This window comes from Budorcas taxicolor, chromosome 10 (genome assembly GCF_023091745.1).
Source record: "Budorcas taxicolor isolate Tak-1 chromosome 10, Takin1.1, whole genome shotgun sequence".
Taxonomy (NCBI): Eukaryota; Metazoa; Chordata; class Mammalia; order Artiodactyla; family Bovidae; genus Budorcas; species Budorcas taxicolor.
In genome coordinates, this window is record NC_068919.1 from 4,203,763 (window position 1) to 4,226,413 (window position 22,651).

At 44.3% G+C, this 22,651-nt stretch overlaps 1 protein-coding gene across 1 annotated transcript in view; it reads right to left on the minus strand.

The window, feature by feature from the left end:
- TRIM36 (tripartite motif containing 36) overlaps positions 1 to 21,497 on the minus strand; it is a 40,782-nt gene extending 19,285 nt beyond the window's left edge. Inside the window, exons 1-4 of the mRNA XM_052646922.1 lie at positions 21,435 to 21,497; positions 8,408 to 8,642; positions 1,615 to 1,635; positions 476 to 801 (exon numbers count right to left, since the gene is read on the minus strand). Of these exons, the coding sequence (XP_052502882.1) occupies positions 476 to 801; positions 1,615 to 1,635; positions 8,408 to 8,642; positions 21,435 to 21,497 (645 nt within the window). The remainder of the gene's footprint in view (positions 1 to 475; positions 802 to 1,614; positions 1,636 to 8,407; positions 8,643 to 21,434) is intronic.
- Positions 21,498 to 22,651: the final 1,154 nt, after the last annotated feature.

Here is a 22,651-nt window from a genome sequence, read left to right on the forward strand (position 1 = left end):
CATTACAAATATTCAGGTATTCTACATCACTGTGTTTTAATAGAGTGAACAATACTACTGCCTTCTAAGCTCTGGGGATGTTTAGCAACACACTAATTCTTGCCTGGAAAATCCCATGGATGGAGAAGCCTGGTGGGCTGCAGTCCATGGAGTCACTAAGAGTTGGACATGACTGAGCAACTTCACTTTCACTTTTCACTTTTATGCACTGGAGAAGGAAATGGCAACCCACTCCAGTGTTCTTGCCTGGAGAATCCCACAGACGACGGAGCCTGGTGGGCTGCCATTTATGGGGTCACACAGAGTCGGACACGACTGAAGCGACTTAGCAGCAGCAGCAGCAATCCAACTTATAAGGCCTTAATTTCTCCTCTCAGCTTTTAAAATTAGTTTCTTTCTGTCAGGTTCTAGACTTGGTATAATTTATCTCACCATATTAAGTTTAATACACTAACTTCATAGCAACTTCACTTACCTTGGGTCTGAAGTTCGTAGTTGGACCCACATACTCATGCTGCGCTTTTACAGTGCCCCAAGGATGGTAAATTTTGAAGCATTCATTGCAGTAGCTTGCACTGCAGTCCATGCAACTTTTTGTGGATTCTTGAGGTGGTGGCTTACAAAGGTCACACATAATGGCTGTGGCTGCCCTGGCTGCCTGCCGATATCTTTCAACAATAGTTTCCAAAGTGAAATTTCGAAACAGACCATTGATTCCCCGCTCTCCAAGATCCACATCATGCTCACAGCCAGGACAAGGAAAAGTGGTTGTCCTAGGGGTCAGTGAATTGCGCTTCCAGCCTGTGTAATTAATAAGTTCTTGTTTAGTTACATGGGTAGGAAAATGAATAGAATGAAAAAAAAAGGAGTCATGTTTTGCAAAGATATGTATCTACATATATATTCCAAAAACATAATACTCAAAGTGGCTGCATATGAATCAGTTCGTATACTGAAAATCCTTTTTTTTAAATGGTTTGTCCTTGGTATACAAAAGATAAGCCCAAGCTACTAAATTATCAGATCAAAGATGAAAGAAATTATTCTATAGTAAATCCCATATTAAATCAGGTATGTGGACCAAGCATACAATACTACACAGGGTCAAGACCTTTTGAAAGTACACAATTATATAAAAATGGTTATTTTTATACATCATACCCAAAGGAATGTGGCTTGCATTTAAATGAAAATATCCTTAGCTGATTGATAGGAACTGAGTTTACACATAAAAGGGCAGGAGCCCTTCACCCAGCCAGGGACCATGGACTGACTCCAGGAAGATTCAAATAGTTTAGTAAGCTATTTGAAGTTGCATGCAAAATTTTGTATCTATGTATCCATACATAGTTTCTGATTAAACAATCCATAGCACAAAAAAATAAAAAGAAATTTAAAAATTTTTAAAAACAATCAAATCCATAGCTCAGATTCCCAGAAAAATACGTGACAACAAAACTGTTAAGAAGCACCACAATAGAGGGTATCCCACTGTAGTATTGCTTTATCTAGAAAATTCAGTAGGCAAAAGCATTAGTTAATTCAGTGCAATCTATAAAAGACTGAAAAGCTTATTCATAAACCTAGAATCTAGTGACTTTAAGAGGAACCAACCATTTAATATCTTCTTATGACCTGAAAAAAAGAATCATTAAGATTGTTTAATTCAATAATCCAAAAGATACACCAAAAATACTACAAGTAACTTTACAACACACTGAATGACCTTAAACATCACACCTTTCCTCAGTAGTGTCCTGATTTTACCAAATCAAGAAACCAAGGCATGACAGTCCTTACCCACAGGTTCGCAGGAGTCTGGGGTGGTCTGTTTAACACAGGGGCATGCCTATCCCTGCTTCCTCCTCTCCTGTATAAGTCTAGTCCAAGCAGGTAGTCTTGGCTGCCCACAAAATAACTCCCTAAGTATAAACACAAACTGTTTTGGCTATAGCCTTCTTTCATACTACTATCCAATACCAAAAGTGAGTGGTTAAATTTAGTAAATCACATTTAGAAAATGTCTTTAAACAGCTGTATTAATATTGCCTAGGCAACATTACTATCATCACTGAAGACTGTCTTAAAAGATGTCTGACATATCACTACATAAATCACTACAGGTAAAATTTAGTGATCAGTCCACCGTATGAGACATTTGAAGTGACTTTACAACATGCAACACAGCATTAGGCCCCCAAAGCTACTTATGCAACAAGCATGCAGCTGCATTATTTTAAATTTTAAATATCTTCAAAAAATTTAAAGACATTTTTAAACTTTTACATTTAAAAATATACCCAAGAAAGCAGTCACATAAAAATGTGAAAATCCTATGTAAAATATATTCTTGTAATAATTCTAAACACATGCAATATAGTATGAGATATTTCACACCACAGCAGGCACATAATAAAATAAGCAGCAGAACTATCTTTAAAACACATGCCAATGAAAATTTCATTTAGTGAAAAAACAAGCCAAATAATTCTGGAAGTGATACAGTGCAGTGGTCAAGTTTAAACAAATGGAAATTCATATTTAGTTACATGCTTCAACACATGAACTAGGTGATAAAAATTAAAATGGATAACTAATCTTAACAGTCAACGTTTTAAAAAAATGAATTATTGGTTTCATGAATTGAAGGCTGTGCTCAATTAAGAAATGGGGAAAAAACAAAAGTAAATTATGCCAGTAAAATCATGCTTTAACATGTACACTGGTGACACCCAGATTTTGACCCTCATGTTCAGAAATTTCAAAAACAAGTTTTATCCCTTTTCTGTAAACCTCCTTTAATTTGTTTTTACAATAAAAAACAAGGTGTAAGGCATCACACTGAACTTCTTAAACCAGACAAACCATTAAATCAATCTATCTTGGCTATTTTTCAAAACAGATCTTAAAAGCTCTCAAAATTTTTTCATGAATACTAAAGAACTTTTGTCTGTCTTATCTTCTACCATCGTTTTCATAAAAATAAACAATAAAATATACTTCAGGGCAATAAAGAAAACAAGACAAATCTAAAGATATTCTGAGAAGTAAGCCAGATGGAAAAAAAAAATCAAGTCAGTAGAACTAAGAATGAAACATAACAATCAATATTTCTCTATAACTCTGCTAATATAGTAACTATTAGCCAAGTGCGGCTATTTAAATTCTTAAAATTTAATATAAAAAGTCAATTCCTTGGTAGTACCCACATTTAAAACTGTCAAAAGCCATTTTTGGTTACCATCTTGTATGGCACAGCGTCAAGCGTTTCTATGATCATACAAAGGTCTATGGACAGTACTTACCCAAACGCATGGTATAATAGTGGGTAAGTAATGACATCTTAGAAAGGTAAAGCAGCAAAATAGGCCAAGCGAGACAATTTTCCAAGTCAAACTCCTTTCATGGGGTTAATGATATTTGCTAATTATCTGAACACGGTCATTTCACAGAATCAACACTTTCCCCCTATACCTTTAACTTCAAAGACAGATTAAACCAGTTAAGCATAAACCATGACACAATCGTAAAAATGAAGACTCCAAAATTATTTCAAACTGGTTTACAGCAAATCCTCCCTCAAAAGTCATCTTTCCATCACATTTTCCCATTTAAATGATAAGAAATAGTAATAGAGTATTTCAAAACAAGAATTCATCACAAATCCCAGACCTATTCAACTGCATCATCTTCTGCCATATTCTGGCTGCAAACAACTTCCCCACAGTTGCTACCTGGCCACGTAGTAGGCGGTATCTCCTCAGCTGACATCACGTTGGCTCCCTGGCGTTGTGCAACGGCGGCCGCCTATGCACCACCTTAATGCAGCCACATTCATGCAGCCACATTCTGACCATCTGATGCCTATGAGTTACATTATCCCTTTGAGTATTAGATTTTCAAACTGCAAAAACTTTTTCTCAACTACCCTCTGAACCAAAAGTGGGTAATAAGCAATTATTTTTTTAAGCAAACTGTTCCTACCGCTCCTCCTAAGTTCCAACACTTCATATTCTCAGGGGCTCACTAAAGCCTATAAGAGAATGGATTACGTGTGGCTTCTAGAAGTGGCTTAAGATTTTTAAATTGAGGCATGTAGAAGAAGGTGAGGAAAACAGAAAAGGGTAATATTTCAGATGTTTCTTTTCTCCACCAAAATTCAAGGTATCACCAGCATTTTCCCTCAAAAAAAAAGTAGCCAATTTTACTTTAAAGGTCAACTGGAATAAAGAAAGAAATTATTTTAATATGATGAGTTGGCCCACCTTTCACACAAAAGCAATGTACATTATTTATTCACAAATGAGAAAGACCCAAATGTTAAAACTCAGATCCCAAATAATTTAAAATATTAACAAAAAATACACCATATGATAAACAAGCAAAGATTTATGGTATTAACTACCAAAATTATCAATAAAGTGAAACAAAGTGAAGTCGCTCAGTCATGTCTGACTCCTTGCGATCCCATGGACGTAGTCTACCAGGCTCTTCTGTCCTTGGGATTTTCCAGGCAAGCACATTAGAGTGGGTTGCCATTTCCTTCTCCAGGGGATCTTCCCAACCCAGGGATCAAACCCAGGTCTCCCACATTGTAGGCAGATGCTTTACCATCTGAGCCACCAAGGAAATTATCAATACATTTATGCAAATTAAGGTACTGATTTATTTAACCTCCCCAAGGGAGCAATATGGCTGTTAATTTAAGCTTTGCTCCATTAAGTAAATGTAAAGCATTTTTAAGGTAACATTTAAAAAAACAGTAACAAGGGGATGTCTTTTTCTTTAAAAATATCCCATCATGGATACATACACATGTGTGTGCATATACGACAAAATGCAAGCACTAATAATCAGAACTCCCTTTAAAAACATCAGAACTTGCTTGAAAATTTAGTCCTGTTGACCTTTAAGTCATGTCAGCCCAATTTGTTCACTTTCTACATGATTTTGAAGACTTGACCACTGATGATGACTTTTTTTGAATTTATCTCTATCAAGTTATTTAATTTAAATCCAACACTATACTGCCTGCGGCCACACAAGCAATAAAGCATTTTCTACCTCTCCACCCCAAAGATCTCCGTTGTGATGCTGTGAACAATGAACAGAAAGCTGGATTTAGAATTTAATTTCAAAGAGAAGATTCACAACATGTTAACAAAAGATAAAGCAGTAACTGTGTCCTACACATAACACAATTATTGAATTGACAGTAAAAAATGTGTTCCTCCTGGTACACATGGTATTTATATAAAGCCACCAATGTAAAGCATTCATCAAGGTTATTTTATCACAGTTCAGAATTCAACACTGTTGGTGCAGCAATTAAGGGCCTATACCTCGTCCTGTGGATCTGTGTTTTTAAACAATCACACATTTGTGTTTTCAAACAATTACTCATGGTAACTGTTGAAAATACAAAGTCAAAATAAAGTATCTTTGCTTGTTTTAAGTGACCAAAATTAGCACAGTAAATAAATATTACTAACACTGACTGTATCTTAATGACAACAGACAAATGGGACATGACAACAAAATGGGAGAAAAGTCTTTACACACACACACACATATGACCCAAAACGAACAGTTACACAGCTCTTTTAGATTTTACAACTTAATATGCTAATGTTATATACACAAATCTTGCTCTCCTTTCAAGGCATCCTTTTATTTTATAATGTGTCAAATGAAACATCTGAAAGAAATACATGTGAAAGTGTAAGCCACACATCATTTTACATTTTCCAATGTATGTGCACTCAGTCATGTCCGACTCTCTGCGACCCCACGGACTGTACGCCGCCAGGCTCCTCTGTCCATGGGATCTTCCAGGCAAGGATACTGGAGTGGGTTGCCATTTCCTCCTCCATTTTCCAAAAGCCACATTAAAAAAAGTAAAAATAAACAACTGAAGCTACTTTTAGAAATACATACTTAGTAATACAACATATTCAAAAACTATCATTTTAAAATGTAATCAATATAAAATTATTAGAGATATCTGTGTTCATTTATTCCAAGAGTTCCAAGTGTATCCCTCCATTCAGACTAATGTGTTTCACGTGCTCAACAGCTGTATGTGGCTAGTATACTGGACGATCTGGAATGTCTGCTGCGAAGATACCCAGAGCACTACTACTCTTTCATGAGAGAGCCCTCATATTCTGGAGTCACACCCTTCTCCCAGCTAGACATTCTTATTTCCTTTAATCACTCTCCACAGAGCAGCTTTCTAACTTGTCCCCTGTCAGGACACAGTTCAGCTTAAAAGGGCTCTTCCTAAAGAAGAGGAAAAGAACATATCCAGTAAATCTATTTTTGATCTCTTGTCCTGGAAAAAAATGCCATTATCAATGAAGATAAGCCATTATGGCATGCTCTATACAAATCTCATAGCAGACGTTTGCCACTCAACATCCATGAGACAAATATTTACTGAATGGCTACCAGCTGCTGAGCTAGGTAAGTTCCTGGAAACAGAAACAGTTAACTACTTTTCATTCCTATTTTATATTGATTCTATAAAAACTAACCAAGTCTTAAGATTAAAAGCCTAAATATAATAAAGAATTTCATGAAATACACGTGAGCTCAATCTAAAGATCAGTAAAACTACTAGTATTTAACTAGAATCTCCTTTAATGGACTGTGCTGAACATTAACATACAAAAAGTGGATCTTGTTCGTCAATCAAGCCAGAGTCCCTAATTATTCTCTAAGAATCTACTAATAGATGAACTTTTATCTGGCAGAATGGTTTCAAGCTATCACCGTCTTTCCGACCCTCCTCAGTACACCAGTCTCCTCCCAGGAGGAAAACATAAAAGTGATGACTTCACAAAGAGCAAAACCCTCTCCACCCTCATGCACCCTGCACCTCCCAGTGACCCAATGCTCCCTTTTATGTACACACATACAACTCTTATGTGCGGAAAATATCCTCCAAGCAACTAGTGATTACCATTTAAAGAAAAATTCATGGATTTAAAATACCATAGTACCACTCTTAGGACAAATCTCTTATCCACTCTCTAATGGACACACAGACACAAACACTGCCCAAGGAGATTCCATATCACAGCACAATCGAAAGCGACGACATTCCCTAACACGCAAATGAGAAAAAGAGCCTTTTCTGATTTAAAAAAAAAGTGTTTTGTTTTTGGGGTTGTTTTTTTTTTAACAATATTAGAAAGTTACTCCTAAACAAAAGAGAGAGAAATAGAGTGGACAAAGGATGAAACTGGAAACTTCAAAGCCCAAACTGGGCAGAGCTGAAGCCCTGAGATCTGGTGCTCATGGCCACTAGAGGACTCTCCTCAACAGGAAGGAAGTACTGAACGTAAGGCTGTGACGTTTCTATCTACACCTTTGCCTCCCCTTGATTCTCACTGCTCGTTCTGGCCCTTAATTTTCCAATGGCCTTGTTCCCAACGATTTCAAATTCATTTTGATCTACATTAATCCTGCAATAGATGTTCAGAAGAAACAAACACCATCCCAATAGTACTGGATAAGACTTAAGAGTCCCATGGACTGCAAGGAGATCAAACCAGTCCACCCTAAAGAAAATCAGTCCTGAATATTCACTGGAAGGACTGATGCTGAAACTGAAACTCCAATATTTCAGCCACCTGATGCGAAGAACTGACCCCTTGGAAACGATCCTGATGCTGGGAAAGACTGAAGGTGGAAGGAGAAGGGGATGACAGAGGATGAGATGGTTGGATGGCATCACAGACTCAACGGACATGAGTTTGAGTAAACTCCCAGGGTTGGTGATGGACAGGGAAGCCCGGCATGCTGCAGTCCATGGTGTCCCAAAGAGTCGGAAACGAATGAGCAACTGAACTGAACTGAGATCTACTTCTATAAACTACTACAGAATTCCACTGTTTAGCTGATGTTCAAAATCGTTATTTTAAAATCTGGATCCAAAAAATGGCTGAAGAATAAAATGTATTAGAATGATGCCAAATAACATTACTCTAAAAGGCTTCCAGGACTAGGCATTACGCAGTCTCATCCTTTAACTTTGCATATGTATTTACCTATTACCAAACATAGAAGAGTCCCTATTAAGTACTTCAGTGGACCATTATTTCAACCCTCCTATAAAGGACATCACAGAGTTATAGAACACGCCCTAAAATACAGACACAGTTAACAATGGGTTTAACACACAGCTGGTGTTCAACATCCAATATCCACTTTAAATGAATATCAGAAGACAATTAAAAGTTCATTCTGACATTTTAAAAGTTCATTTTAAGAGAGACAGAGATTCTTTTATAAGTTTTAATTTATTCATCTGGAAAGATTAACCCCCAAAATGATGAAATTTCCCTTCTACAATTATCTCTGAATATACAAACAAGCTCCATCACCCGGTTCTGCCACATACCTGGTCTGCTAATTCGGTCAATTTTATCCACGCTAGGGGAGGGAAGCCGAAGTCGAGGACTGCTCTGATTGGAGTTGTCAGACCCCACGTCATTGAACGAATCATCAAGCATCAGTAAGAGCTCCTTCACGCATTTATGACAGATGCTGTGCTGACAAGGGAGAATCAGCGGGTGGGTGAACAGCTCCTTGCATGCCGGGCAAATGAGCTCTCTTTCGATATTCTTAATGGTCACCTTAATGAGAAGCAGAAATCAGAATATAAGGCTTTTAGTGTGTAAATACGTTAACTTGCTTATACCCCGTGTATAAATACATATATAATTACTACCAAAAAGAATTAAAGATTTTTTAAAATCTGAAGTTTCTTTTCCGGCTATGAAAGTCTATGCCATTATTTATCCACCCCTCATCGTTGCATGGCCTAGAAGTGAACGGACATGAGATGGTAAATATATCTATATATTTGAAATATGGGAAAAATTAGCATAAAATATTTGGCGTCCATAATATTTCGCCTTCAGTGAAATTCTGAAAGTAGATTACTTTAATAAAAATTAAGAATATAGCACCAAAAAAAAAAGAATACAGCACTAAGAACAGGATTATTCCTATTTAGCACATTAGCTCTGTAACTGACAAGTAACAGGAGCTGGTAAAAACTGGATTAGCCATTATGTTCCTGGACCCTATTTGAAATCTACATACAAGCTGAATTATCAGCAATTTTCTACATTAAATGTGGCCATTTTCCACATGCAGAAACTGTAATGTATGTAAAATACTTGAGGTTCTCAGGCTGAATACCAAAGCAGTTATCTTGAAAGCACTTTATGAATACTAAAAGGGTAGGGAGGATCACAAAGAACCACTATAAGTGCTCTCCATGGTACAAGCTTGCAATATTTTCAATGAGAAACACTTAGGACTCATCACAACTATAAAGGTCTAACGACCTCATACCAGCTTTCCCATCCTTTGCCTGGGCAGTTTTCCCTCCACGGATCCCAAGCTTCAGGTGCTATGAATCTGTATTTAGCATCTTTGCAATTGTAATAATGGTACAACATTAGTCAACCATTTCAACTACTGGAAACACACAGAAAATTAAAACTGAATCAATTCACTTCTTTTAGTTAAATAAATATGTATGCAAGTCTATTCCCCTTAAAATGACACCGAGTTAGCTAATAATCCCTGACGACAGTACTTCAGCCAACGGTCTTAATCCGTGGGTCGTGCAATGCAGCGGTTCTTGCTGCATCACTCAATAAATTATTTAGTAAAAGCCCGCATCACGTCACAGTTTTAAAAAATCTGGAAGATATCCACACTTCAGAATCACATCCAAGAATACAGAATCTTCACATCCTATCTCATTTCATAAAGAATTTTACATCTAATTCAAAGGGAAATATTGTCTTCAAAATCCAAAACAGATTCTCACGCCCCATTTTATGGAAGGTTTACCTCTCACTGGAAGATCTAAAACTATTTCCACTTTTCTTGTACACAAAGCAGTGCATAAGCTTTCTAATCACGATGGATATAAAGCAATTCTTACGCAAAAGAAAAACGAGTGTTCATTCTACATACATTGAAGGGAAGCAATCTGATTACGAGAAACGTGGTGTGATGGCTCCCCCAATTAAGCCATTTCCAAATAAATGAGATTCGACGGAAAACCAACAAGTTGAGAACTGCACTGCACACCCGACTCCGTGAAACAAAAGCACTTGAACCCCGAGAGCTGCCGGAGCAAGCCCGCCCCGCGCGGACAGGCAAGGCCGGGGAAGAGGCTGCGCTCGCGGCGACCGCAGGCTGGGCTCGCGGGGATCCGAGGAGGGCTAGAGAGCCAGCCCCGCCGCGCTCCGGGACAAAGGGCGGCGGGGCCGGCGCCCGGGGCCGCGGCGGGCCCCCGACTCCTTAAGACGAATTCGGCAGTCTGAAGGCCACTGGAGAGCCCCGCCCCAACTCCCCGAGGCTCTCAGGTGGGCCCCCGCCGCGCCCGAGGGGCGCCCCCTTCCGGGCCCGGGTGACCCCGAATCCGACCTTCCCCTCCCAGGGGCAGACAGGGGGCGCCCGGGGTTGCGGAACCGGCCCGGGGCGCGGAGGGCGAAGAGGAAGCGGGGCCACCGCACGCCCGCCCCCGCTCCGCGGGAAGAGAGGCTCGCTCCCGGCTCAGGGCGGCGGGGACCGAGCGCGCGGGACCCCGGCGCGCCGCCCTCGGGGCTGAGGCAGCCGCCCGCGCCCCTACCCACCAGCGAGTCTGAGCCGTCCCCCTCCATGGCAGCCTCCCGCCAGGTGTCATCAACGGCAGGGCCCCAGCAGGCAGACGCGCGGCCCCGGGGAGGCTCTGGCGGGCGGGTCCCTGCGGCGGCCGCCGAGCCTCGGTTCGGAGCCGGAGGGCAAGCTGGTCAGCCGGCCCCGGCCAGCGGACCGACGCGGGCAGGAGGAGGCCAGGGCGGACTACGGCACAGGCGCGGAGAGCCGAGCTCTGCTCCTGAGACGGCCCCGGGAACCGCGGCCCGCGACCGGCTGCGGCGGCGGCTCCTGCGGACTGCGGCGGGGCGGGCGGCCGCGCGGAGACCCAGGCGCGGGCCGCGGAGGGCGGGGCGGGGCGGGGCGGCGGCGTCGCCCGGGCGACAGCGCCCACCGCACAAAGGGGCGGGGAAGCCTGCGGTCGCGCGGCGGGCGGGTGTGGTCCGCGCCGGGATCCCCGCGCTGTTCGCCGCCGCGGCCCGCTCCCCGCCGCCCCGCGCGCCCGCCCGAGCCGCGGCCGAAGCACCCTGACGGGGTCGGGAGCCTCGGAGGGGCGGAAGCGAAGGCGGGGAAGGGGCGGCGGAGGCGGAGGGCCGAGCCGGGGCGGGGCCGGGGTGGAGCTGTCCCGCGGCGCCGCAGCCGCCTGCATCCTGGGCCGCTTCTCCGCGCCATCCCTCGGCTCTGCCTCCGGACGTCCGCGCCTTCGGTAAAGCGCGCCTCGAGCATCACAGACAAGCACCACTTCCTGACTCTAGACGGGGCGGCGGGGCGAGGCCGAGCCCAGGCCTCCTTCCCCGTGTTGTCGCACCGAAGCCGCGCGCGGCGGGGAGGCGAGCAGGGAAAGAGCCGGCTCACACCGCCCCTACCGGGGCCGGGGGTTTCCCCGAGCGGGTCCCTATCCCCACCCCGCACCCCTCCTCTCCGGCCCGATGCGCAGGGCGAGCTGCACGTCCCCTAACTGCTCGCCAGGCACTCATGCTCTGCTTCTTCTTTTACACACCAGGGCGCGGCGCCGTCACGCACGGTACGTTCTTGCCAAGTGGCGCTTGGGCACGCCGCAGGGTAGGGGTCCCTCTCCCTGGGTACTAGCCAGGAATTGGAGGCGGCAGCCTTCCTACCCGACCTAGGGTGTGCGTCCCGTCCACGCCGCCGCTGCTCTGCGGGTCCCTACCACCCGGCCCCGGCATGGAGGGTGCGGGGAAATGGGGACGGGTGGTCCTGAGCTCCTGCACCCACGCACCCGCTGGTGGGCGCGCCCAGCCCAGTGGTCAGGCCCAGCTTCTCCAGCTCGAAGACTGCTGCTACTGCTAAGTCACCTCAGTCATGTCCGACTCTGTGCGACCCCATAGACGCCAGCCCACCAGGCTCCCCCGTCCCTGGGATTCTCCAGGCAAGAACACTGGAGTGGGTTGCCATTTCCTTCTCCAATGCGTGAAACGTGAAAGTGAAGTCGCTCAGTTGTGTCCAACCCTCAGCGACCCCAGGGACTGTAGCCTTCCAGGCTCCTCCGTCCATGGGATTTTCCAGGCAAGAGTACTGGAGTGGGGTGCCATTGCCTTCTCCAGCTCGAAGACTAGCTGCGCAAAATTCACCTGCTGAAGTCCAAGCGTGTTTCCTTCAGATTTCAAGACAATTCGAAAACGAATGAACCTGGGGCTGTTGAAAGCCGTCTTGTTAGATCACGCCCCTGGCCCTTCCAGCGGGCTAAATAATTCCATTCTCTTCTGTATGGACTGAGAAAACAGGCGCTCTAAACAAACAGCTGGGCGAGGGAACCGCAGAGCTGTAGCGCGGAATCCTGATTAGGTTTTGACCCGCTTCCCACTTTTATTTCCTATTTGCGACAAGCCTCTCGCTGTGACCAGTTCCGCCGTCTTCCCACAGCACTGTCAGCAGAGGTAGCCTCTTCTCCAGCCGACAATTAAATGACAGTGAGGCAGGGTACAATTGAGAACAGCAACGGACCATAGCAATGGTCTTTAATGGAATGCCCTGTTTACAGATAAGGTGCAGAGAGGATGGACACCTCCCCGAGTAATGCCTGGTTGCGTGGCTTTACGGGCTGGAGTTGAGGCTGCTTCCTCCCCACGGGGTCTGAATCGTCCTGATCCGGGGGAACTGAGGAAAATAAATGCCTGCGTAACAGTAACCTGTATGATGTCTGACACCATGTTCTCGTATAGATTTTAAAAGGTTCAATCATTAATAAGCATCATAAATCAGTTTCTGTTTTTAATTACGGTCTTTGGGTTCAATAATTACTCTGTCGCTCTAATCTTACACCACCCAACTTGAATGGTGCGTTAGTCCAAAACGAATCTGTTAAAGTACAGAGTAAAAGAGATTAGAAGGTTTTGTTAACATGAACTGAAGAAAAAAACTGTAGAGACAAGATCTGGCTGCAAATAAACTTGAAAGTCCTTCCATTATGCAAATCAAATGCTATTTTCCATCTTATTCTCAAAGTTCAAAAGTTACCTCAATACACTTGGTTGAGAATGGGGGAAACAGGCACCTTCAAACTTTTTTGTGATAGTGCAGGTTGGTTTGGCTTATTTGAAGGGAAATTTTGCAAATCCTATCAAAAAATTTCAGTGCTTCTACTTTTAAGCAATTCCACTTCTAATAATTTTCCCACTGAAAAACTTGTGTGTGTGCACAAAAATGCGTACAAAGATCTCTGAGGGACTTTATTTGTAGAAATTAAATATCTACCATTCATAATGTACATTCATCATGGAATACTATTTAGCAGTTAAAATGAATGCACTGATGAGAAAGGACGTCTAAAATAGTGTAAAAAAAAAAAAAAGCCAAACAAAAAAGAGAGGCATATTGTTTATGTACACAAATAAGCAAACAAAAATGTCTGCAATAGAGCACAAGAAATGCTAACAGTGTTGAGGGAAGTTGGGGGATGAAGCAGGTGTGGAAGACACTTTCCATCCACACTGTATTGTTTGCACTTTATAATATGTGCTTGTTTTAGTTATAGAAACTTTTTAATGTAATTTAACCCATAACCATTTTCATACTTGTGTAAACTCATCCATATACTTTTAAAAGCAAAACAGCAGCGGGTGAATATTGGTAAGAAGACAGCAAACTTGAAAACCACCAATCTAAACTACCAGTCTCCCACCCACCTAGCCATTTCTCTTCCCATGGCCGCCATGCTTGGGGGCATCTTATCACTTTCTCCCAACATCCATCCATCTCAGCCTCCCAGTTATCCAAGAGAACCAAGATCTTCCTCAGTTGCTCAACTGAAAATCCTATGGGTTTGGGGATTTTTAAAAATCCTTCTCTCTGCTTTCCCCATACCCCTCTCTGACAGCCTTCAAATGCTCTTGCAGAAACACAAGAGTCCAGTATTATATGCAGGGCCTAGAACTACCATGCTGCTTTTTAGTAGGTACTGGGAAGCTTTTGAAGATGTTTAAGTAGGAATGACACAAAAGATGTGTTTTGTTTTGTTTTGTAAATCATTATTCTCCCAATTTGTCCTGCATATACTATCCCTTGGTGCCTCCTCCCCCTCAGTTTGGAGTATCCTAGTACCTTCTTTTCCAAGTTTCTTTTAAAACGTGGGTCAAAATTCAACACAAGGAAGCCTATTCCACATCTGTCACCCACTCAGTCCCCTGACCTTTACACTCTTGCCTACATTATGATAGCTTATGCTTGTTGGCCTTGTGTAATTGCTCTCCTATCACAGGGCCGTGAGCTGTTTCGAATCTATCTGTTTCATGAAGTCCAAAAGGACAATTTCTCCTCCTTCACCTGCTAACAACCACCACTCCCGAAACACACACACACACACACACACACACACACTTACACACACACATATATTATTCAGGTCTGGTAAAATAGAGGCCCAAAAAATGTTCATGAGCTCACACTTAAAAATATAAACCTGATACCCTTTAGGCTATACAGTATTCATTAAATTAACCAGCTCTCTTTCCACACTGATTCCTAATACCCAACAAGAGACTAAATTCCAGGCTGAGTCAGGTCCTGATGGCTATCGTGCGTACCTCAGTCAGTGCCATGAGGCACCACTGGCTCATCATCTGTTCAGTCTGAGGTCAAACAGCCAGAGTACCATTCTGTGAGTATATCCTGAGCAAGAATGAGCAACCAGGTGACATGGCCAGCATGCTCCTAAACCTTGCCCCCTGTCTGGAAACGATCTGGGTTTTCAATAAGAGAGCACTGGACTTAGGTGGTGAGGAAGGTGGCAATGAAGTCAGCCACAGGGCATCCCAGTAGATTGGCACGTGCATGGTCTGTGCTGCTGGGTACCAGGAAGTTACAGGTAAAGGGACAATAAACAACATTTACCAGTTATTGACCTAAGTCTCTGGCAGGCCAAGCTCACCTGCCATAAAGAGTTTCTATGGGAACAACGTCAGAGGAGAGGAGTCCAGCCAGCCAGGAAGTTCAGATTTCCCTTGGTGGGCCAACTCCTGCTCACCTTTCAAGCTGCAGACCTAGTCTCCATCCTCATGAGTCTGGTTCTCACTGATCAGTTCCCCTTACTCTGAGCTGCTGGAGCACTCCCCTTACCGCTCAGTTTTACACAATTACATGCTCTTATTCCATACACTCATGTTTGATGTTTTTATAAACGTTATCTTCCCATCCATTTCAAGCTTTTGTTTGTTTAAAAGAAAATCCAGGAGGCATTCATTGGCTAACTGGTAGCACCAGACCAATAATTTCAGAGTTGGTAGGAGGTACACAGCGCTGCCCTGGTAGACATGTTCCCATTAATGACAGGAGTGTATTGGCTGCGTAACTGGTAGACAATGGGGTCCTTTAGCCAACTTAGGGTGAACATCAATAATACTTTAGAAGCTGTTAGCAGGTCCCTATAACTGCGTCTCACTATTCCTATACTTAGGGTTTCCAGTTTTAGCAAATAAAAACATAGGACACCCTGATAAATCTGAATTTCACACACATAATGAACTTTTTTTAGTATATCTCAAATATTGAATGGGATATACTTAGATTAAAAAATTGGTTGTTTACCTGAAATTCAAATTTAACTCTACATCTGGCATTTTAAGTGGCACCTCTACCTTCCATTGTTAATGATCATAATTTGCATATAAGGTGTCTCAAGACCAAAACCTATTGTCAAAGTAGATGTAATAGCTTTACTTATTGAAGGCCTACTAGGTGCTAATAAGTGTTAGGAACTTTGCACAAAATATTCATTTAATCCTTGCAATAACCCTGTGAAATAGGTATACTTCCCTTCAGAGGGGACATGTAACAATGACAACTTCTCTCCAGCTTTGTCCAGAGATTAAGTAATACTGTCAAGGACACATGCCTACATACCAAGAGCTAAGATTCAAACCTGAGACTCACTCTAGCCTCCCTACTTTAGCACTGCCCACAGGTAAGCAACTAACACATAATTTACAATTTCATAGAAAATGTGATTAAACATTATTTGACAAAGTCATTTCACAGAAAGTTTTTCCCTCCCAAATTATCTTTGAGCAATATAGTAAAAACCTCAGAGGAAAATTCTAATATTTACAAAATTAGCCGTTTTCAAGTGATATTGCTAACACCTAAATCTTCTCTGCGTTCCCTTCTCCCCACAAACACACACTTTACCCAATCCCAAGATATAAAAAAATATTTTCAAGAACACTTTGCAGTGGATACAACCTTAGCATTATCACCCAGTTTAGATTCAGTTGTGTAAGCAACCATCTATTGAGTCTTCGGAAACAGATCATTTGGTGGTATTTTTGTTTTAGTCCCAGGAGATGTTTAAGACTTCACATTAGTCTAGATTTGAGGGTTTTCTAAACGTCCCTCTTTCAATGTCTAAGCATCTTGTTTGAAAGCAAATTTTGTTTATAAAAGTTCTTCAATTCTTTGTGCAACAAAGATATTCAAAGTTAAAAGTAATAATTCACCAAGTAATGGATTCATCACTGTTTCTCTATTAAAATTAAATGTAAGCTTTCCAAAGCCTCTTTATTTAGCTCAAACTATCATACTCTTTGGATGTGCCCTAACAGTAACTATTGAACTGTAGGAAATAAGTGCTTTCTGGCTATGAATACATAAATATAAATGTATTTAAACTCTAAATAAAGACGTGCACTAAATATAAATTCTTCTAGGTTTCCTGTCATCAAGGTTTCATTATATGATTTTAGAAAAGTATGCAATGGTGTGGAAAAAATAAGTGTGTGAAGATGATAGCAAATTAATAAGGTACATCTTTCTAAAGGCCAAAACAGTTTGAAAACACTGCATTGTGTAATGCTAGATTTTGATCACAGATTTGGAAAGCTCTCTTTTAGTCCAAAGAGATGAGTTACAGAAGAAAAACAAAATAAAACCACAGATTGGGAGAAAATATTTGCAAATGATCTGACCAACAAGGGATTAGTCTCCAAAATTTACAAATAGCTCATGACACTTAACAGCACCAAAACAAACAACCTAATCAACAAATGGGCAGAAGACCAAACAGACATTTCTCCAAAGAAGACATACATATGGCCAAGAAGCCCAGGAAAAGGTGTTCAACATTGCTCATGATTAGAGAAATGCAAATCAAAACTACAATGAGATATCACTTCATATCAACCAGAATGGTTATTATAAAAAAAATCCACAAACAATAAGATTGGAGAGGGTGTGGAGAGAAGGGAACTCATTTATACTGTTGGTGGGAATGTAAATTGGTACAGCCACAATGGAAAACTGTATGGAGGTTCCTTAAAAAACTAAAAATAGACCTACCATATGACCCACTCCTGGGCATATATCCAGAGAAAAACGATCTGAAAGGATACCTGCACCCCAGTGTTCATCGCAGCACTGTTTACAAGGGCCAGGACATGGAAGCAGCCTGAATGTTCACAGGCTGACAGGGGAATGGACAAGAAAGGTGTGGTACCTGTGTCAACGGAATATTACCCAGTCATTAAAAAGAATAAAATAATGCCATTTGCAGCAACATGAATGGACCTAGAGACTGTCACACTGAGTGAAATAAGTCAGACAGAGAAGGAGGAATATCGTATAACATCCCTTATTTGTGGAATCTAAAAAGATACGATAGAAGCGAATTTACAAAACAGAAAGAGACTCACAGACTCAGAGAAGGAACTTGTGGCTTCTGGGTGAGGCAGGCCAGCGGGCTGTACAGGGGAAGGATGGGGGGAAGGGAGAGTTAAGGAGTTTGGGATGGACATCTACACATTGCTGCTGCTGTTGCTGAGTTGCTTCAGTCGTGTCCGACTCTGTGCGACCCCATAGACGGCAGCCCACCAGGCTCCCCCGTCCCTGGGATTCTCCAGGCAAGAACACTGGAGTGGGTTGCCATTTCCTGCTCGAATGTATGAAAGTGAAAAGCGAAAGTGAAGTTGCTCAGTCGTGTCCGACTCTTAGCGACCCCACGGACTGCAGCCCACCAGGCTCCTCTGTCCATGGGATTTTCCAGGCAAGAGGACTGGAGTGGGCTGCCATTGCCTTCTCCGCATCTACACACTGCTACATTTAAAATGGATAACCAACAAAGTCCTCCTGTACAGCACATGGAACTCTGCTCAATGTCACTGGCAGCCTGGAAGGGAAGGGAGTTTGGGGGAGAACAGCCCAAGTGTAAGTATGACAGTCCCTGCGCTGTTCACCTGAATCTAACAACACTGTTAATCAGCTAGGCCCCAACACAAAATAGGAAGTTTTTTGGGGAAAAATTAAAAAAAAAACCCCGCAAACTTCAGAAAGTGGCTTCCAGAAATGGTACAAATTTCTGTGATAGTGAAATATAAGTCAATTGACATTGACTTTTAAACCTCTTGAGAATAATCATAGGTATCACCCATACTCATAGAGTATTGTTGGATGAACTGAAGGACCACGGTGGTAGAGATCACTGTGTACTTTAAATATTAAAGTGATCGTCACAGTAGAGTCAGTAAGCTGATCGAGCTCATCATGTGGGTTTTATGTTACTCTGAGATGAAAGGCTCACCTCCCACACTCAGAGAACACAGCAGCAGCCTAATTTAATTTGAAGTAGACACAAAGAAACGCAGTAGATTGGAGGTGGGAGTGAAGATCCACCTTTGACTTTGTAAAGTTTTTGGTAAAGTTTGAATATTTTGCAATGACCATATATTAAATGTTTTAAAATTTTAAAGCCATCAGAGAAAAGTGAAAGAAATTATGATGATGGTCAACCCACTGGTCCCAACTTTGAAGGAAGGGGAGGAAAGGGGAGGGGGCAGGAAGACAGGAGCCTCAACTCTTTCGTTTTAAACTTCACAAACCTGGTGTAATTAGATCCATTTCATATTATTCTTTACATTACCAACTTGAGCTACAAGGTGGAACCTAACTTCTCAGAGGAAAAGAAAGCAAGTCAAACCTCAAAGGTCTGTTAGTCCATGGCTAATGCTCAGTAAGGTATTCAGTGTTCAAATTCTGTATAATCACATATATGAGGAGGGTAACTGGGAGGAGCAGAGTTATAAGGAAAGAGGGCAAAGAAGAAGCTTGAGTTGTAATGGTTAAGAGGCTACTCCTGACCCCTCACTCTACCAGATGAAAGGCAGAGACCCTACTGTGAGAGCCCACTTTCCCACTCCAGAGATTTCACAGGCACACCTGCCCCTCTGACTCTGGAAGTCAGCTGAGCTCACGTCTCCACTGCAGCTGCAGGCCCATTACTGAAGAGGGTCCATCTAGCGGAGAGTGAGGCAGAGAAATTCAGTGGATAAAGCCAGAAGGTTCTGAGCTGTGTTTTTTCACTACAGTGAGCATACTGTGAAACACAATGCTAATTGCAAGAGGTTAGTTTTCTTCACCTGACTTTATTATAAGACGTTTTAAGGGTTCATTAATGATTCCGCCCTCCTTGCCCATTTAGTGTTCATGAGAAGTTCACCTGCCTGCTTCATAATCACCCGGGATGTCAACTTGCAGATCCCTGGATCCTACCTCAAAACTATTCTCTCCTAATATCAAGTGGTGCCTGCTTACTGAAGGACAGTATTAGCCAAGGAATACAATTCCAGCTAACTCTGAAGAATACCTGAGCCCCAGGGGCCTAAACTGACCTCTCAGTCATTCCGCTCCTGATCCCATCTAGGATGGGCCATTGATTTTGTAACCAACAAAAGGCATCCTCCTGCCCCGTTTGGTTCCTGGGCAACCAGGGTCCTGCTGTGTTCGTTGGACAGGCCAGGCTCGCCCCCTGGAAGCCAGCCTCCTCGCTCAGCACTTCCTTCTGAACTTCTCTCCCCAGGGTCAATCCTCCAGAGGGTGGAGAAGGTTGTGGTAGGCACTCCAGACCGGGGGTGGGGAAGGCAGGTGCTTGTGGCTAAGGGGAAGCTGCTTGGGGCGATAAAGAGCTTGGAGATGCTGGCCAGAATGTCCCTACGCGTGTGCTGGAGGCCCCTCGAAGTGTAGGATGGAGCCTCGGGACACGAAAGAAAGTCGAACCGGTGTCCTCCGTTTCTGCTTCTGGTCCGAGGTGTAAATGGCAGGGGTGGCCTGAAACACTGACTCTACTAAAGAAAAGTGAATAAGCATTCTGTTTTGGGTGAGTGTATTCCCTGTTTGCACAACAAGAGAGGGAATTCAGGAGGCCCACAGTTAGCCCAGGACCCTTTGGTCGCGGGAGGTGGGGTGGGGGACGTTAACCTGCTCCCCAGCCGTGGGACTGTCTGGCCTGAAGCATCCGCGTTGCTGGGGTTGGTGAGATATGAGACTCATGTTCCAGGGGCTCACAGCACGGCTGCAGATCATCCTTCTTTTCATGATGACCTTGCGCAGGGCATCCTTTTCTCATCTGTGCCATAACCTTTTCTCGAAACTCCAGCTGCAGAAGACCGTTTCTCGCTTTCTAGGCACAGGCGAATCCCGGCGTACCGCGGGACTTTCACATTTCCCAGTTCTTCCCGCCTGTAAACCACATAGGAGCCTCTACAGGCACTTTCTCAGATGTAGCTCGGAAGGCAGACTCCGGCAAGGCTTTCCGCTTCAGCGAGGCGCCACTCCGCCCGGCTGAGGGCGGGGTCCCCAGGCGCCACCGACAGCGCCAGCCTGGGTTTCCAAAGGGCTCCGAAAGGAACAGGTGCCTGGCTGCAGCCCGGCGCCTTCGCATCTCCCTCTCCCCTCCAAAGGAAGGATGCCTGAAATGTTCCGGGCCTGGGACAACGGCCGAGGACCTGAAAACACCAGGGCTGGGCGAACCCGGGTTCTGCCCCTACTTATCCGCCGTAAGGTCGGACTGCGTGAACCCGACCCCACCCTCATAGCCTATCCACCGTCTGGTCCAGCCTTCCCTCCGCGCTCTGCGCCTGGACAGACCAGGTCAACCACACGATGTCAACCACGCTGAGGAACCCTGGGCGCGTCGAGGAGCGCCCCCTGGCCAACGCCCGGCCCTCCTCCCCATCTTCGCAGGCTGAGCCCTTGCCCCTCTCGGTCCCCAGAGCCCCCGCCATCACCCAGCTGGCCAATTCCTTTTTGGCTCATTTCAGAGATGCCGCGCTATTAATGGGGGTGGAGAGGGTGGGAGGTCAGATGTCTGCTTTGCTTTCAGCAGCGGCTGAGAACACGGACCTGGGACTCCAGTCCCGCCCTCCCCGGGGGCTGCCAGGGCCCAGGACACCTGCAGCCACAGGCCAAGTAGTGCCCGGAGTCGGGGGCGGGGGTGAGGTTGGGGGCGGAACCCAGGCCGCAGCTCCGCGCGCCCCGGCACTTACCTTGCCTCTGGCTAATAATTCCATGATGTAGCCAAATTCACTAATCTCCCCCGACTCAGACATGGTTAAGATCCTTCGCAAACTCTGCAGGAAGGAGGCAGGTGCATCGAATTGGTCCTTTTTCTCTCTTTTCTGTTTTTAGCCTGAGTTTTGCCAAGCGCCCCGCCAGGATGCTGTTAACGAGGAAAAATGAGAAAGCGAGGGGGAAAAGCAAAACGCGGAGCTGGGTGGGAGGAAGGCCACGGAGGGCTCCTGGGCAGCCACGACTGTTTGCTCAGGACAGGGCGATGTAACGGAACAAACGAGGGCGGCGGCGGCGACCGTGAAATCCACACCAGGCGGAGCCCGGCTCGGAGGCCCCGCCTCCTCGGGGGTCGCGGCCCGCGCCTCCCGCCAGGGGGTCAGACGGCCGCGGAGACAAACGCAGACACAGAAGCGGGTCTGCTCCCGGCGCCGACCCAGCCCCGACACCCACTGGCTGGTTAAAGCTGTCCTTTATCTGATGCCTGAGACGGTGGCCGTCCGGAGCTCTTCCTGCAAGGCCCGGGAAAAATCCCCATCCCACCGTCTGGAGGTGTGAGGGCAGAGAGAATGAACGCAGAGCAGGCACAACAAAGGATCTGGCTGACAGCGCCGGGGAAAAAAGACTAAGTGAGGACCCAGGAAATGGCAACGCCGCATCTCAAGTCAGCCTTCCTGAAATCCGATAGGTAACAAAGACCAAGCCAGCGCTCCTGAGATGAGAACAAACACAAGGGATTGTATTTTAAACACACAAAGTGTGCAAAGGTCGATTATATCTCTATATCCTCTTGATACTCAACTTTCCTTTAATTTAAAAAAAAAAAAAAAAGACGATTCTGGCCATCAAGGTGTGCTTTCTGGATAAACATTCTCACCCTTTAGCTACTACTAACGCACTTGCCAATTATTTTCATTTCATGGAGTTAAACATTAAGTGCTGTGCTTCTCACATTTTATACTCCTCTTTTAAAATAGCAGCTCCCCTAGCAGGCTGCAGCTGAAACCGGCCTCTTAGGCTTCCCTCTGCTTCACTCAAACCTGACAATCTTTGCTTCTCTTGAGAAGAAAACTCGGTGGAACAAAGTCAGGCCTACTCTCTTCCTGTACTATATGCAGTCTCTTTATCTTTCTTGAAAAGGAGAAAAGTGATAAGGGCATGAACTTTTCTCTTAAAAAAAAAAAAAGAAAACCCC